This window comes from Gadus morhua, chromosome 18, assembly GCF_902167405.1.
Source record: "Gadus morhua chromosome 18, gadMor3.0, whole genome shotgun sequence".
Taxonomy (NCBI): Eukaryota; Metazoa; Chordata; class Actinopteri; order Gadiformes; family Gadidae; genus Gadus; species Gadus morhua.
The window spans coordinates 12797343-12814312 of record NC_044065.1 but is presented as its reverse complement, the minus strand read 5'-3'; the positions used below and the strand labels follow the sequence as shown (position 1 = coordinate 12814312).

General features: G+C 45.2%; 2 protein-coding genes across 2 annotated transcripts; one reads left to right on the top strand and one right to left on the bottom strand.

Annotated features, from left to right (window-relative positions):
* Positions 1-3301: 3301 nt before the first annotated feature.
* Positions 3302-4443, top strand: LOC115530695 (heterogeneous nuclear ribonucleoproteins A2/B1). Its single transcript, XM_030339391.1, has 5 exons — positions 3302-3405; positions 3506-3585; positions 3668-3763; positions 3868-4014; positions 4214-4443. Exons 1-5 carry the CDS (start codon positions 3396-3398, stop codon positions 4340-4342), a joined length of 462 nt encoding a protein of 153 aa, XP_030195251.1. The 5' UTR covers positions 3302-3395; the 3' UTR covers positions 4343-4443.
* A 1976-nt stretch (positions 4444-6419) lies between these two features.
* Positions 6420-12990, bottom strand: ercc4 (excision repair cross-complementation group 4). The gene is made up of 11 exons (XM_030340729.1): positions 12650-12990; positions 12142-12322; positions 11639-11834; positions 11179-11386; positions 10611-10791; positions 9854-9985; positions 9626-9730; positions 8770-9400; positions 8333-8425; positions 8069-8181; positions 6420-7708 (listed from the first exon to the last, which is right to left on the bottom strand). Exons 1-11 carry the CDS (start codon positions 12824-12826, stop codon positions 6975-6977), a joined length of 2751 nt encoding a protein of 916 aa, XP_030196589.1. The 5' UTR covers positions 12827-12990; the 3' UTR covers positions 6420-6974.
* Positions 12991-16970: the final 3980 nt, after the last annotated feature.

Genomic DNA, 16970 nt, shown 5'->3' with positions numbered 1-16970 from the left:
GTTTTACGCTCTATCACTTTCCAGAAAATCGTTATATAAAGAGTTTTATGACTAGAACCAACCCAATTATCCGTCAAGTTAGTCGTGACCATAAAACATTTGATTTGGGGCCAAAAAAAAAAAGGAAAACGGAATAAAAAGGCAAAGGTACAAGACTGTGTACATTATTTTGTGAGAACGAGTGAAGGAACTACTTTACATTTTTTCGTTTCTTGCATCATATAACCTTTAACATTATTATATTGTTCATAACATGTAGAGCTCATTTCCTTGACAGCTCTAACAACGACTCTTTAACAACAACTCTCTAACTTTCCGAAATCATGGCTGCTATGCTAGGCGTTCGAGTTCAGTCAGTGGCTGCAGACAGTTACGACTTGACTTTTGCGGTGGGGTAAACGTTTCCATGGTAACAATGAGCGCCACCAATCAAAGTCATGCGTATTGCATTTGTAGTATTCCATCAATAATGTGTCTTTTGTTGTTTTTACAACATTGCTTCATGCATACTTGCCAATAATACTGCTCCTGTTGTTTAATAGAACGTAAGAGGATAAGGGCCACAAATATTTTCCGTACTGAGTTAAAAAAATAAAATCGGAGATTAAAGTCAGAATGTTGAGAATAAAGTCAGAAATCGGATTTTAATCTCGGAATTATTAAACTCAGATGTCAAAGAAAATGCCCATGTGTCCCTAATACTCTTCCGTAGGTCAGTGTTTGGTCCTGTGACTCTCACTGACCTTGGTGGCATGTGTCATAATTTTGATATGATCTAGGAATCTGTCTCTTTGTTTCTGGAAATGTATTAATATTTCTATCTTGGGCTATAATCTGTCGTAATCAAGCTCCAAGGTCAATGTTTGCCAATCATAGCTGGGAATGGATTCTTTATTAAATGATATGCCGCTGTTGAATCACAATTATTTTTTAAGATTTGTTTTTAATATATTCGTATATGCTTTTATGCCAAATTAACACTGTGTGTGTGAACACTATATGGCTGTCTCTGATAATGCAGTCAAAGAGGACATACAAGAGGACATACAATTAGAATTAGGTTACAATTAGACCCCCTCTTTGACCATTTACGTCTTCCGGAAACAAAGTAATAATTCCCAAGAACAATGACATTGTTACTGTAACAATTTTATACCCTCACATTTTTGATGACACACTGAGCATGGAATTTTGCTCTTCATTTTCTTGGAAACAAAATATTCTGCATCATGTAAATACCATATTGTAACCCAGCCCCCTTTGCTTTAAAAGTGGTTCCCTTCATAGCTCTTCCTCACACAAGCCCAGTTCATTCACAGCACAAAGATGGACAGTGGTATGTACCCATATTCTGCATTTGAATATTGTGTATTGAATTTATTGTGTAGTGTACATACATACATACATACATACATATATATGCATGCACACACACACATAACAAAACAATTGCCATTTATTTCTGTTCATTGAACAAGATGTATATGTGTGATGTATTGTGATGTCAAATGCGAAGGTAAATCTGTTTTTTTTTGCATTTGACATGCTTTGTCTTTCCAATGTTTTCTAGGGTTTTTATTTTTTTTAGCTGACAAACTTTTTTGCAATCTTTGTTCCCACATCCTTTTGTTATCTTGTTTACTCTACTATAACTATACTACAAATTCTATAAATTTCTGATGTGTCTCAAATAAATGATGTGACAAATGGCTTGGAAAACATTTTTCATTGAAATTAAATTAGACTGACAGTTCAATGCAGTACCATGTATTACCCATAGGAGGCCCTACTACCCACTTCTGAGAACAACATAGGTGGGTGTTGTAAAGATAGTCTACAGATGCAGAGCTGTGTTTACTTCTGTCATCTTACAGCTCTTATCAGGACAATTTACATGCCATGAATATAGAGAAACAGAACGCTTCTGTGACCTCTGGGAGAAGAATTGCCAGAATTGAATGAGTCAATCAAAGTTTTGCTTTGGTGTTATAGGCTCTATTGTTGTGCTCTGAAGTTACCAAAGTAAGCCATGCAATTTGAGATACGACTGGTTCCATTGACTGTTTCGCTTTATTAAACAGTTTGGCTGTAAACCATGAGCTTATCAGTTGTTTTGTTCAAGACAAAAGTACTGTGATAGTGTGATCCAAATGTGTTTTGTTTAACTTTGCAATTATCATTTTATACAACAAACATTGTTCAGCAATTGATAAACACTATTTTGTTTTACTAATCAGTTTTGCTGGTAGAGTTACCTACAAACATGGAAAAACTTCAATATTGTGCATGCATGCATTGTTACTACTTACATTTCGATGAATTTATCATTGTAATCAATGTCTGACCCCTGATTTTATTCACAACCCTAAATATGGCTCTGATTGTTGACACCCCTGGCCTAGTTCTTCCTCTCTGTGGTGGCATGTGTCATCATATAGATATGATCTAGGTATCTGCCTCTTTGTCCTGAGATCATAAAGTTGTATGCAAATTCCTGAAACTTCCTCCAGCAATTATTGGGTTTCAACATAGGGGATTTACAAACACGCATCTGTGAGGCGTATCTACTACCACCTTGGTAGTGTAGGGTAAGTATTTCAAAGCAAGCAATCCTGTAGTCAGGGTTTTAAATAAGTAATCAATGTATGTCCTATACTATCCCCCCCCTACTCAGTTTTTTATTTATTTATTGGTTCGCTCATTGTGTGCATTTGGGTGCAGAGCTTCTTAATGAGTCAAATAATATGCTCAAGTAAAATGTCCCCAACCCAGAGGATTGATCAAAACTACCGCGACTCTTTTTAGCATATACATGTATTCACAAATCCAGTTTGTTCCAAAATCTGTCATTATCAAGCTCAAAAATTGTCTTATCGATATAAAAGGTCAAAATAATATTGTAACTGAACGCAACACTTAAGCCTGAGGTGAACACCGATAAAATTGGGTCATCAATTCTACATTGATATGGTTAATTATATAGCTTGGAAAGGATGTTTGTATTAAATCATAATGCAGCTGTTTGACCGCTGAATTCTGAAATATTGGTTTTTAATATACTTGCATGCTTTTATGCCAAATGATCCCTGCGTGTGGGAACACTAGATTGCTGTGTATTCTGATAATGCAGTAACCAGTAAAAGAAGACAAAGGCTACAAATAAACCTCACCCCACCTGTAATTTGACTATTTACGCCTTCCAGAAACAATGTTATAAACTTAGAAATTTTGCGGATGACACACTGAGCATGGAATGTTGCTCTTAATTTTCTTAAGATGGAAATACAACATTCTGCATCAGGTAAATACCTTATTGTAACCCAGCCCCCTTTGCTTTAAAGATTCTCCCTTCATATCTCTTCCTCACACAAGCCTAGTTTGTTCACAGCACAAAGATGGACCATGGTACGTACCCTTATTCTATATAACAATTGTAGGTATTGTATTTATACATATACATGCCCGCACACACAATTGTCATTTATTGATATGAATGTTTTTTTAGGTGCAAAAACACAAGAAAAGAGATCATACATTCGCATACCAAAGATGTTCATGGCTGATTTGGAAAAAAACTATCAGCTGGTAAGTAACTATGATTTCACTATAACATATACCTACCCTATGCTACACAGAGATCATCTTTTTATTTTATGTATTTTGGCAGGAACATGGACTGATCATTATGCAGTTGAACGCCTTCATCAACGAAGGCTACATGCAGGCCTACTTCAGAGAATGGGGGAATGTCACTGGTTGTAAGGTGAACCCAGACAACTTGCATTTAAAGGCGTTTTGCAGCAAAATGACTGAAGGGTAGTTCCTTTACCTACTATTGCAGCCAGTGACTTCTGATCTCTCACACAGATCATTAAAAACTACAAGTCAGAAGACAGCAAGGCGATTGGCTTTGTCAGGTTTGCCACGGGGGAAGAGGCCGACAAGGCGGAGATGGCCGGCCCTCACTTCATTGGAGGAGAATTAGCGGCCGTGCGAAGGGTTGTTAGTCCAAAGGTAATTCCCTAACTTCCAATGATCCCCTTAAAGGCAGACCTAAAGTCTTCAACATAGTTTTACAATTCATTTTTTGAAAGAGGAAAATAAAATCCAGGGTATAGACAGCCCTATGGCTGTCTATACCATTGTGCTGTTCTGAGACGTTTTCAGTTCTTCGCGGTCCCACCACCTGACCAGGTAGCCCTTGTTTTTTCAGAGAGGATCCGGGGATGACCTGGTCCTAAACTCCTCCTCCATCAGAGCGTCTCAACCCAGGGCCAGGCCCTCCATGGGCCTGGGCTACATCTTCGAGGACGCCCAGTGGCTGGACAAAGAGCTGATATGAACCACCTGTACATGTGGAATGTTTTGTGATGTCAATTGAGCAATAAGTGAAATAAATGATGTGGCAAATGGCTTGGAAGCCATTTGAACATTTAAGTGAAATGAGACTGATTGAGTTCAATGCAGCACCGATAGGAGGCCCTACTACCCACTTTTTAGAACTGCATATTTGGGTGTTGTGAAGATATTCTACTGATGCAGTCGTTTTTAATGGCATTGGGACCATTGGGACCATTTACGAGCTATGACCTCCGGCACAAAAGAGGAGGCCTATTATGTCTATGCCTTTAGGCAGAAAAAAAATAACTCTAAAGAAAATGCTTGCAGATGCTAACGTTTAGGTCAGTGTCTTCTTTGGCTTGGGATTAACTACAGCCTTTATGCCGTTGAGAGTTTTTGTACTTGCCTCTAGTTGACACTGCACCCAGTTGGCCTGTTGAAGTTGACCGTAGTCTGTCAGATAGGTTGTGTGGATTGTATACTTAAAAGTCTAAGTTTGTTGGGAGCAGTAAAATACTGTTTGCTCTCTGGCATTCACTGTTTGTTATTATGCACACCTGCATGCAATTACTCCCCTGATTATAAGGTCTTTGTCGCTACCTCTGGTCAACACCAGGTGGAGGCGTTCCACATTCATTCAAACAAGTCTTAAGTTAAAGGAGACATATTATGGGGTTTTCACAACAAGTGACCATAGTATTTGAGTTCCAGAAAACATGTTTTTGAAGCTGTTTGCTGGATAAAGCTTTTAGGAAAAAAAATCTTTCAAAAGAGTTTCTGGTGTCTGTAGCGTTAATGCAAATGAGCTGCTGCCCATTGACCAATGAGCTGTCAGACTGAACCACAGCATGGAGGAGAAGGGGTTGTTGCCGTTTGCAGACACCTAGAGCTCTATATCTATGCATTACAATATAATATAATAATAATATTATATATGGGTATTATATGATATTATATCTAATATCATGGCCAAAAGCTATGTGCGCCTCGGATATTATGAATCATAAAAGACTGCGTCTGACGTCTCTGGCACTTCCACAACAAGTAAAGACTCGTAGTGGGGGATATCTTGGCCATGGTTGAGAAGAATTTGGGGAAAGGAACTTTGGCCTTGACTTTCTGAAGTCCATGAACCGCGACATGGAGGAGAAAGGGATTGTACCCCGGGAGCTGAGCTGCCGGACTGCCGCCGAAATCCCCGCGCCGATGTCAAAGCCGTTTGGCCAGCAGTGTACTCCGGGTGCTGAACTGCTGCCGAAGTTTTCCGGCTGCTCCGGCGGGTGTGCTCTGGGAGCTGAAAAAATACGGCGGGGGTAGCTCGGCAGCAGTCCGGCAGCTCAGCTCCGAGAGTACAATCCCTTTCTCCTCCATGTCACCTCCTCCAGACTGGAGGCAGTCCGGCAGCTCCGGCGGGGGGAGACAGTCCGGCAGAGAAAGGGATTGTACTCCCGGAGCTGAGCTGCCGCCGAGTTCCCCCTGCCGGAGCTGCTCGTCCGCTGGTCCACAAAATCATAGCTATGCTCTGATTGGAGGGGAGTGGGGAAGTGGGCGGTAATATTCAACTGTGCCCCCTTCCTACGAAGGAGGGGGGGCCGAAACTGACTCGCTTGTTTGGCAACTGTAGGCGGGGTAATTTCAGAAATGCATACCTCACTCAAAAAATCATGTACAGACTTTTTTCAAAGTTTGTATGCGTGTTGGAGCACCAGAGACCCAAAACAACACAAATCTCCGGAAAAGTGTTGTTTTCATAATATGTCCCCTTTAAGACTCATTTGAAAGACTCGTAACCAACAGTAAAATGGCTCCAACACTAACAAAAGAGAAAAAATAACCAGAATGCAAAATCTTCGTGATCTGAGCATTGATCACCATAGCCCACAATATAGTCCATGTGATTACACCTTGAAAGATAAAGTAAACAAATATTCTGTTTCAAAGTAATCAAACAGGTTTTGTTACAATTTATGATTGTGGGTAGTAGTAGTAGGTGGTTTGTAATGACATCTTAGACTTCTACAGCTGCATATACTATTGTTTCACAAGATAATGGCGCGTGGTAAGTATACTTTGGATGGTTACGAGTCAACATTATGGCTTTTAATCAAAACCTCTATGGCAAGGCAAGGCAAGGCAACTTTATTTATATAGCACTTTTCATACACAAGGCAGACTCAAAGTGCTTCCCATATAAACATTATCATACTAAAATAAAATAATAGATAAGTAAAAGAAAACATATGCAAAGAAATGAGTAAAATAGAAAGTTAAATGAAGAAATGGAGAAAATAACATTATTACATCCGGAACCAATCTGTTGCGCTCTAGAGAGCTAACAACTTTATGGACACCTTGTGTGTAATATCTAAAGTGTATCTCAATTCCACTATATTAATTCAAATGTATTGCATTTAGATATAATGAATACTTTATTATCATGTATCAAAACAGTCCGAAATCACATTTAATTATTAATCACAAAAGTCATAAAATTTACATTTCCATTTCAAATAACATTAGTATTTAACATAAGCTTAAGTTAACAATTTCATAAAGGCATATAAAAAAACAACCAGAATTCAGTTCAGAAATTCGATAAATAAAAATATTGAAGTAAGTCTTTCACCGTCCCCTCACGTCCGTCTCCCCTTCGCAGCTGGCGCGGGCACGTCGGCTACGTTGTGCAGGAACTCGTAGAGCATCTTAGCGTTGCCGGTGTGCCCCAAGACCTGCGCCAGCCTCTCCTGGCTGAACTCCGCCAGCTCGGCCAGGCTGTCCGCCTTGCTCACCAGCGCCCGCACGTTCTTGGCGTTGACCCCCGGCATCTTCAGCAGGAAGTCGTACGGCGCCGGGTTGTACAGCTCCGCCGTCTTGGCGTCCGACTCGGCCGCGATGGCCTGCGCGGCCGCGGCGTCCGGCTCGCCGCGGCCCCGCTTCATCTCCTCGAAGAGCTCGGCCGTGGCGTGGGGGGAAGGGCACCAGAGGATGCGCAGGCGCGGGAAGTGCAGGGTGAGCAGCGTCAGCTTGGACGTGACGTCATTGGCCGACAGCTCGTGGCGGAATTCGGAGCGCGCCACCAGCGAGAAGGGCTTGGCCGGGTCGAACTCGATGAGCAGCACGGCCCGCTTGTAGTAGCGCGTCATGGACACGCACTGCGTGTAGAGGCGGCCGCTCTGCAGCGAGCCGATCAGGTCGCTCACGCTCTTGCGCTCCACGCAGGTGTCGGCCGTCAGGATGTAGTCGCCCACCTCCAGGGTGACCGGCTCGATGTCCAGCCCGCGGCGGTGCAGCAGAGAGGGCAGCTCGCTGCGGAACTCCCGCATGTCCACGATGACCCGGGAGGGCTCCCTGGGCTGGTCCTGGCCTCCTGCGGGGGGGGGGGGGGCACCAACAGAATCCATTGAGATAGGAGCAGGGGGGTGGCAACAGAAAGGGTTTTACATTCAAATGCCCTGATGCCTTTTTGATAGATTGTTCCACTCTACCGTATTACATTTAGTGTATTTAGCATGGCCCTGGGTTGGCCCTGGGCCCTGCGTTGTAATAGTCAGTAAAGCAAGGGATTTAGAGTCCCGGACAAAATATACTAGATTGCATGGCCAACACACTAACCCCTCGCTGCTACTGATTCTGAATACATTTTATACCCCTGTGGAAGAAAGCTTTGAATGATAACTAAACAGAGACTAGACTAGACTACGTGAAGAGTCCAATGAAGAAGCAGTGCCTGCTTTGCGGGTGTTGGTGGTAGCGTTGGCGGGCTCCAGACTTCTCGCCAGGTCCAGATTGGTGTCTTCTCGACCCTCTCGCTCCTCCGGCACAACCATGGTCGCCTTCTCCCTGTAGGACAGACACAAAGCGGACCCCTAAAAACATAGCATCATGTATCACAAGCCCAGAGAGCAGCCCACAACCATCGACATCTGTAGCCCAACGCTGGAACACAACAACGTATCACAACAGGCCTGTAATTGGTTCTCGACCCGCGTACCTGATGAGGTGTTCGAAGGCTTTCTTCTCCTTGGAGAGCGCGGTGAGATATTTCTGTTCCTCTGTGGATCCTCCATAGATCAGGAAATACACTCTGAACGGCCACAAGTAAACAATGCATCAAAACAAGATTGACTTTGTGTCCTGATATTATTACATAGTAATAGAAAACAAGGAAAGCCTAGGACACAGTCCAATTTGACTTTTGAACATTGACAGAAATACGCTGAAGAAGGGCCTCTGGCAATTTGTGTCGCGATTCTAAATAAGTCAAATTAGAATGCTGTCCTCATCTTCCTTCTTTTCTTTTGGCATGTTGCGTCTTATTTTGAACTATTCAGTAATCAAGCAGACGCTGTCATCCAAAGCAAGGGGATGCCCTTTCACCCAAAGGTTTTCTACCGGGCGTTAACCCCCCCCTCCCCCGGCCCCACGCACCGCAGCGTCTTCCCGGGGCGGTTGGCCTTGTAGATCTCCAGCTGGCGCACGAAGCTGAGCTCCGCGTCGTACAGCACCACGAAGCTGGGCTCCACCTCGTGCAGTACCCGCGTCAGGCTGTAGGGGTCAGTGCAGCCCCGCAGCGGGTGGATGACCGTGAGGGGCTCCCGCACCACGCCGTAGTAGCAGTCCGACGACAGGTCCAGCTTCAGCGGCGCTTCCTCTTCATCCGATAGCCCGTCGCCGCCGCCGCCGCCGCCGTCGTCTTCGTCTCCGCTGCTGCCCATCCATTCCGCTCCGTCCCCACTCTTCGCCCCCGCCATCTGGGTCAGCGTCAGGGAGGGTCTGCTCTTCGTCTTGGACGTCTGCTTGCCGTTCTTGGGCTTGGCGGCGGCCGTCTTCTTCTTCCCCCTGGAGGCGGCGGCGGCGGTGGCGTCGTCCTGGGGCTTGTTCTTGGCCCAGCCGCGGCCCTCGCGGTGGGACTCCAGCTGGAGGGCGGCGCCGGCGCCGGCGTCCCGCTTGGCGACGGTGCGCTCGTACAGCCGGTGGAGCAGCGCGTCCGAGCCGCGGCTGATGTACTGGTGGAGCTGGGCGCACGTCCGGTCGTCGCTGGCGCAGATCAGCACACGGCCTGAGAGTCCGGGGAGGTAGAGGAGATCTGTTTGTTACAACGTGGGAATGGCACACACGCAGACACGGACACACATACATCTGTAGTCTCAACCTGCTGATTGATGACGTGTGTCCCCCCAAAAAAATGTGCATGTATATTTTTAATAAAAGACTGCTAAAATAGCATATATTATTTTTAAGGTAAACATAAACTATAATGGGCAGGGGTTGTAGATATGGTCACCTGGTTCATGTGCAGCGCTCTGGTTCTCCTTCTCGATCTCTTCCAGGACCTCGGTCAGAGCCTCCCACTTGGGAGACTTCTCAAGCACCAGCTCCCGTCTCCCCTCTGTAATGTTGACACCGTTCAGAAAGAAAGCGTAGACATGTGCATTAAAACAAGCATTTGTTAACGTGTATATCAGGTCTAAAAACACAGCACTAGTAGTTGGCATCTGTTATCGTCCATTACCAGTAGCCACGGTTGGTTGCTTGGCGTCTGCCTCCAGGCCCATCTTCATTTTCTTCTTATTTTGGGGGTAACGGTAAACTCTGCTCCTGGCGTTCACAAACATGGAGGTGCTGGAGTCCAGGAACAGCCAGCCTGCAGTTCCAGCCAACATCCCACACATCTTTACACACTTTTCAAACAGACACAACAATGCTGCTACACCTACAAGAACCTGTTTCGCAGCATTTGTGAGGTACCACGAAGTGCATATGTTGCATATCTTTCAATTATTTAAAAAAACAATATGACATACTGCATGAATTCATACTCCCACCTCTAATTTGTGACCTAGTTTCTGTAACGTGCACCTGAGTATTTGTACTGAATCCCCATAAATGCGAGCAACCACCTCCAATGAGCAGGTAACCACAAAGAGACAGAGAACTGGATATAAGCAATGGAAAGGCACAAACAATAGAAGTAAATTGTTTAAACTAATGTTGGTATAAACCAGTCAGGAAACCATTTGTTTCCTGAGATATTCCCGTACCTGGCAGTTTCATATGACTTTTAAAATGAACATTTCAGACAACAGAACATACTTGCCATATTTCTGTATGCTATTTTATTACATTTTTATTATATGCTATAATGCATTTATTATAACTTTACACGATTTACTCATTGATGAGACAATGGAGACCCAGATCCTCTCTGCTGGGGGTCCCGCCCCCTGTCCCCTCACCACTAGACCCTGCTGTGCCTGAAGCCTCCTCACCCGAGTTGCTGCCGAAGTTCTTCTGGCTGGAGCGCAGGGACTCCAGCAGGTTGAGGAAGGTGACGCAGTCGTACTGGGTGAGGTAGAGCAGCAGCGTCCGCAGCACCTTCAGGTCCTGCACCAGGTTCTTGGTCTTGCCCCCCAGCTGGTGCCACAGGGGGTCCAGGTAGTGGCGGATGGTCTGGGAAGGGGGGGGGGGGTCAGGGTAGAAAGGACCATTACACAGCCACATTTAGAAATCGCTTTGGATGAGGTCCTCTGTGCAAAATACTGGGACGACTTTTTATGAGGGCTCTGCATAATAATTGTATGGGAATAGTTTGTTTTTCAGATGCAGTTAGTCAGATGAGTACCGTCTGAACGTTTTGTTCAACACAGTACCACAATATTTGAAACTTCTTTTCATAAAAAAAGGCCTTTCTAGTAAAATCCAGAATATATGAATACAAAATAATACAAACAACAAACATTTCAAACTAGGATGCCTTTCATTAATCCCAGAAGGAAAATATCAGCAAGTCGAGGATGTCCACTATTCAAACCGACGCCTCCGGCGTTGGTGACGGACCTTATCGAAGGCGCTGCCCAGGGTGTTCTCCAGGGACAGGTCCTCCGCCTCCAGGCTGGGGTTGAAGCGCTTCAGCTCCTTCAGGCAGGCGCTCATGATGTCCATGACGGAGGTCTGGATGGCGCGCATGGCCGGGGTCAGCTCCACGTGGAGCTCCACCACCTCGGGCTTGTGTCGGTCCAACGCCCCGTTCACCGACGCCTGGAACCTGGAAGAGATGGAGCCAGAGGGGTGGGGGGAGATGAGGCCTCAATCTCCCTCTGAACTTCTATCTACGATTAGCTTTAAAACGATGCAGATACTAATGTTCTGTCTTAAGTTTATTTCCCAAATCAGGTATAGTCTACGATGAGGAAAGTGATGATGTTCTCAATGAACAAAACACTCACATTCAGCCTTACATATACAATGTTTAAGTGTATGCGTGCGACGTGCGTGTGTCCCATATTGGGGGTCCCACCTGGGCCAAAGGAAGAGCTTCTTGACGAAGAGGTTCCTCATGACGCGCTCCACCTGGCAGAATCCTGAGGAGAAGGCGGTGGCCTTGTCCGTGAAGGCCTTGATGAAGCCCGTCTTGTTCTTCTGCCTGAACAGACGCAGGATGAAGGCCTCCTGGCATGACTCGATGATCTTGTGGGCACGATACACCAAGATACCTGGAGAGCGGCAGCCAGGGGTCAGATGGTAGTGTAGCACTATGTCCACTAGGGGGAGGTATGCCTTTGGCTCCATCAAATAACAGACTGCTGTAACAGAATTACACATGACAGCAGCCTACAATACGATGCATTACAATGTATGTGATAACAGTCAGTGAAGGTGAGCAGATTGAGGAATGTACATTAAATAAATTCATACATAGCCGATAATTGCTGATAATGCTGATAACTATTATTTCTATATAATTACATTTCTGATCAAATGTGATACAAAATCAAGGTTGTATGCAGCCCCTGTAAACACCTGATATGAGATCAGCAGGGATGCGGTCAGTTAGGAAATCGACCACCAGGATTCTGCTAGTGACGAACAGCACTCCTCCCTGGGTGTACACGTCGTAGCGCTCTGCGCTTTGGATGTCGCTGTTCACGGTCTTGGGCAGGTGGGTGACACCTTCCACTCGTAACTGTTCAGTAAAATACTCCTACATAGCAAGAGGGAGAGCAAGTGACGATGAACGCAAACCATTTATTTTGGACTGTTGTGTATTACATGCCATCACTAAGACGGTAAAGCAGTTAGAAGCAGATAGAAGTTACGAAACGATAACACACTGTGAGGGGGTAGGGAGATAACGACTAACAGTGTAGATTTGTTCAAGCCATTATAATCAAAATCTGGTTTAGGACTTGATGCACATTTACACTGGTATGTCTTCAGTTAAGACAAATCAGTTTAGACTATTAAGTAACCAGCATTTAAACCCACCTAAATAACAGCGTTTCAATGCATATTTGATGCTCGGGCTCACCTGTTCAGGAGGGGTCGTGTTGAGCAACAGAACCAGACTCCCTTCTTCGGAGTAGACCCTCATGAACTGCAGGAGGATGCGGTCTATGCCCATACCCTCTGCTGTCACCAAGAGCCCATCAGAGCCGAACAGACTCAAGAACATCTCGGTCTCAAACTCCAGCAGCGGTCCCGCCATGTTGCTGCCACGATCGATTGACAGGGATGTACAGAATATTACAAATCCATGTTTCTTGCAAATACTAATTTAAAAAAGAAGAATTCATAGCGGGGAAAGTTGCAGTGAAGATGAAACCTGCAGGCGCGACAAAGTTGACCAATGTTTTGAAAAAGCATATCCGGTCACGTGGGAATGGGGCCTCAACAAAGACATTTCAAGTGTGTGAAAGTAGAAACAGCGTCCTCTGTTACACCGGAGTATTATAACATTTATTGTAACTACGAGTAGTACATGAATGTCATGTAGGCCTACTAAATAATAAATCACTGATGAAAGATTTATTTGCTTTGTAGCCGATTATAATGACCTAATTAGTATATACGCATCAACAGGGCATATAAAGATTGCCAAATCTTTATAAGCCATTTTGAGCAGGTGATCACCTGCTCAAAGTTCCTGGCATGCTCACCTCCTTTGGAATGTGTAATAATACCAATACTATGTGTAGATCACGAGCTGTATAAAGCAATGGACTTGCATGTCAACCCTGGTAGCACAATGTGTCACTTGAATTATTTCATACTGTGCCCTAGTCCCTGTGGAGGAGAGCCGAGAGAGTGGATTTGATAATTAAACTAGAGTTCCACACGTAGAAATGACACACGTAACCCCTCAATCATGCACTCACACACACACACACGCACACACACACACACGCACACACGCACGCAAGCTCTCTCTCTCTCACACACACACACACACACACACACACACACACACACACACACACACACACACACACACACACACACACACACACACACACACACACACACACACACACACACACTCCCATTTTACTCAATCCCTTCAGGCTATGTCAAATAGAGTTGTACCGTTAGTGACTCACCACTTTTTGAGACTTACGACTAGAAACGTCATTATTACAGCTGTGTGAGTGTGTCTGTGTGTAATGTTCCCTGCGAGTGAAATAGAACATTTTGCATTTTCCTTGTGCAATGTCAAGTTCACAAAAGTTTTTAATGATCCCTAAAATACACACATAATGTGTGTGTGTGTGTGTGTGTGTGTGTGTGTGTGTGTGTGTGTGTCTCTCTCTCTCTCTCTCTCTCTCTCTCTCTCTCTCTCTCTCTCTCTCTCTCTCTCTCTCTCTCTCTCTCTCTCTCTCTCTCTCTCTCTCTCTCTCTCTCTCTCTCTCTCTCTCTCTGTGTCTGCTTGTGTGAGTGTCTTGTGTGTGTTTGTGTATGTGTGTGTGTCACAATTCTGCTCATTATCTTGATGAGGGAATCAATGAGGGATGAAGGTCTATTTCAGAAGTTAAATTAGACGTTAACGGACTCTTTAATAAAGTACCCCAAAATATGGCCAATATAACTTTTCTTCAAAGAAAAGTTCCACGTCAATATAATGTATTGTTGTAGTTTTCCCATGGCGTCTATCGGTCCTGCTGGGTTTTGGATACCTCCCCAACATGCCTGCTGCCTGAGAGGCTGTTTATCACGTCTCATTCAGAATCCCCGGTACGCAAGGACGGGACTCTATCATCCAATCGGGATGTACAGTTTAGTTTAGGGTGAAGAGCGTCAGTGTAATCTACATCAGCACCGGACATGATCTAATAATGATCAACGTCTCTCCCTTCCTGTACCATAATCCATAACTATGACCAATCGAATCATTAGGAATATTAAATTATGTTTGATTCATTTTCCAAGTGCATTCACACATATACATGTTTGAACTTGATTTTTTTACTCTTGTATTGTATTCCTTTATTCAATGAGGCTTAGTATGAAATCGAAAATTATTTAATGTAGCGGTTTTTTTAACCAGTAGAGAGCAGTAGAGTGCTTTGGGCTAAAGGAGAGTTTTTTTATTTTAATATTTCAGTCGATATCCCATCTCACAGGGAAGATAACCTCCATACGAGCAGGCTACTTATCAAGAGATGTATTGTTTGTGTTTCAGGGGTGGGGGGGGGAGAGGTGGGGTGTGTGTGTGTGTGTGTGTGTGTGTGTGTGTGTGTGTGTGTGTGTGTGTGTGTGTGTGTGTGTGTGTGTGTGTGTGCGCGTGTGTGCGTGTGTGCGTGCGTGCGTGTGTGTTTGAGTGTGTGTGGAGGGGGGGGGGGGGGGGGGGGGAACCTGTGTTTGTCAATCACTAAGATTTGAAAAACTGAGTTTGTCCATTAAGATTTGAGTGTGTATATGTGTTGGTGTGTGTGTGTGTGTTAGTGCGTCTGTGATTCTGTGTGTGTGTACGTATATTTTACAAATTATCAATTTACTTTACTCTAAGGGTAAGTAAGGTAATGATTTGTGAATGTGATTGTTTATGCATGCATATGTGTGCGGACCGTTTTACTTCCCTTAGAGGTTAAATCAATCATGTCTGTTTGAGTGTGTGCGTCTGTGCGTGCATGAGTGTGTGGGATTGTGCACGCATGTGTATGCAGTTCACACCATTTCAGAATGCAACACTTGCAGCCATCATTGACTCGGCCATCTTTGTGTGTATATATATGTGTTAATCGTACACTAAATTATAATCAAATGATCCATAAGAAGAACCTAGTGGGACAAGCACCAGCACAGGCCCCCAGGAGCTGCCGTGCTGGGTCGGCCCTCAGTGTGAAAGACCCCAGCAGGGCCCGGTCACACACACATACTAAGATACATAAATGCACACACACACACACACACACACACACTGCCCCCTGATAGCGGGAAGGAGAATGAGTCAAAGTGGTGTTTGTGTGTGTGTGTGTGTGTGTGTGTGTGTGTGTGTGTGTGTGTGTGTGTGTGTGTGTTTGTGTGTGTGTGTGTGTGAGTTCTTGGCAGCCGGCAGCGTACTGCTTGTGGTGGTGGTTGCGGTTTGCTGATGACATCACGGATGGCGCGGCACGGCTGTAAATGAGAGGAGAACAGCTTGAAATTGATGGCAGACCTGAGGGTGACATGAGACTTCTACTGGATGCTTAATGCTGCCCAGCTGCCTGCTGGGGTGTGAGAGAGGGAGAGAGGGAGAAAGAGACACAGAGAGCGAGAGAGAAGGAGAGAGAGAGAGACAGAGCCAGAGAGAGAACAAGAGAGAGAGAGAGAGAGAGAGAGAGAGAGAGAGTGACAGACAGAGAGAGAGACAGAGAGAGAGAGACAGAGACAGAGACAGAGAGAGAGAGACAGAGACAGAGACAGAGACAGAGAGAGAGAGACAGAGAGAGAGAGACAGAGCCAGAGAGAGAGAGAGAGAGAACGGAGAACGAGAGAGAGACGATAATCATGAAACAGAACAATAGATTGAGAGAGAGAGACGGAGGAGATGAGAGCGAGCGAGAGGAGGAGGCAGGAGGAGGTGGAGGTGAGAAGGAGGTGAAGGGGGGTTTCATTCTCCCCCTCATTAGCCAGCAGCAGGGCTGTAAGGTAGAAGGACCCTGAACCGAAGAGAGCCGCTGGGGGACCCGTCCTCCAAGGCCTGGCCTGGTGTGATTGCCCAGGAACAAGGCACCCCAGGCCGCCCAAGGGGCAGGAGCTCAGACCTGGAAGATCATCATCACGTGTCCTCCAGTAAGGCTTCAAGCCCATCCACAATGAACAATGTCGACTTTGTCTATTTCATCTGTAGGCAAAGAAATAGAAAGATATATGTTTAGTTTTGCCAGTTGTAACACAACTCTCCAGCATGTGTTTCCTTAAAAAAATAGATAACGACAAAGTCTTCATGCTGGTATGTGCCTATTAAGAGGGTACTTTTCCAATGTAGTGATGCCCTCAAACAGCATAGGTACCGACGTCAGGGAATCTAACCTGGTGCTTTTTCTTTGTCTATCCCAGTCTCCCACCTAAACATCAGAAATCAGAGCTGAGTCCACAGAGAACGTCTAACTCGGGTTATAAACACACTCACCAACCAAGTGCCGCTCCTCCTCACCTCCTCACCAAGCCCCCAGTCTCAGCCCTTCAGAGGGCGACCAGAGGCAGAGGGGGCCGTGGAGGGGAGAGGCAGCGCCGTTCACCGCTGTACGCTCACGGACCAGGCGTAGAGCAGGGAAACTTTTTCAAATCAAGGAACACAACGGGAAAGGGATTGACGGTGCCCTGCTGGCTCAATCCAGTTCAATGACGGCCCAGCGTGAAGAGAAACCGCT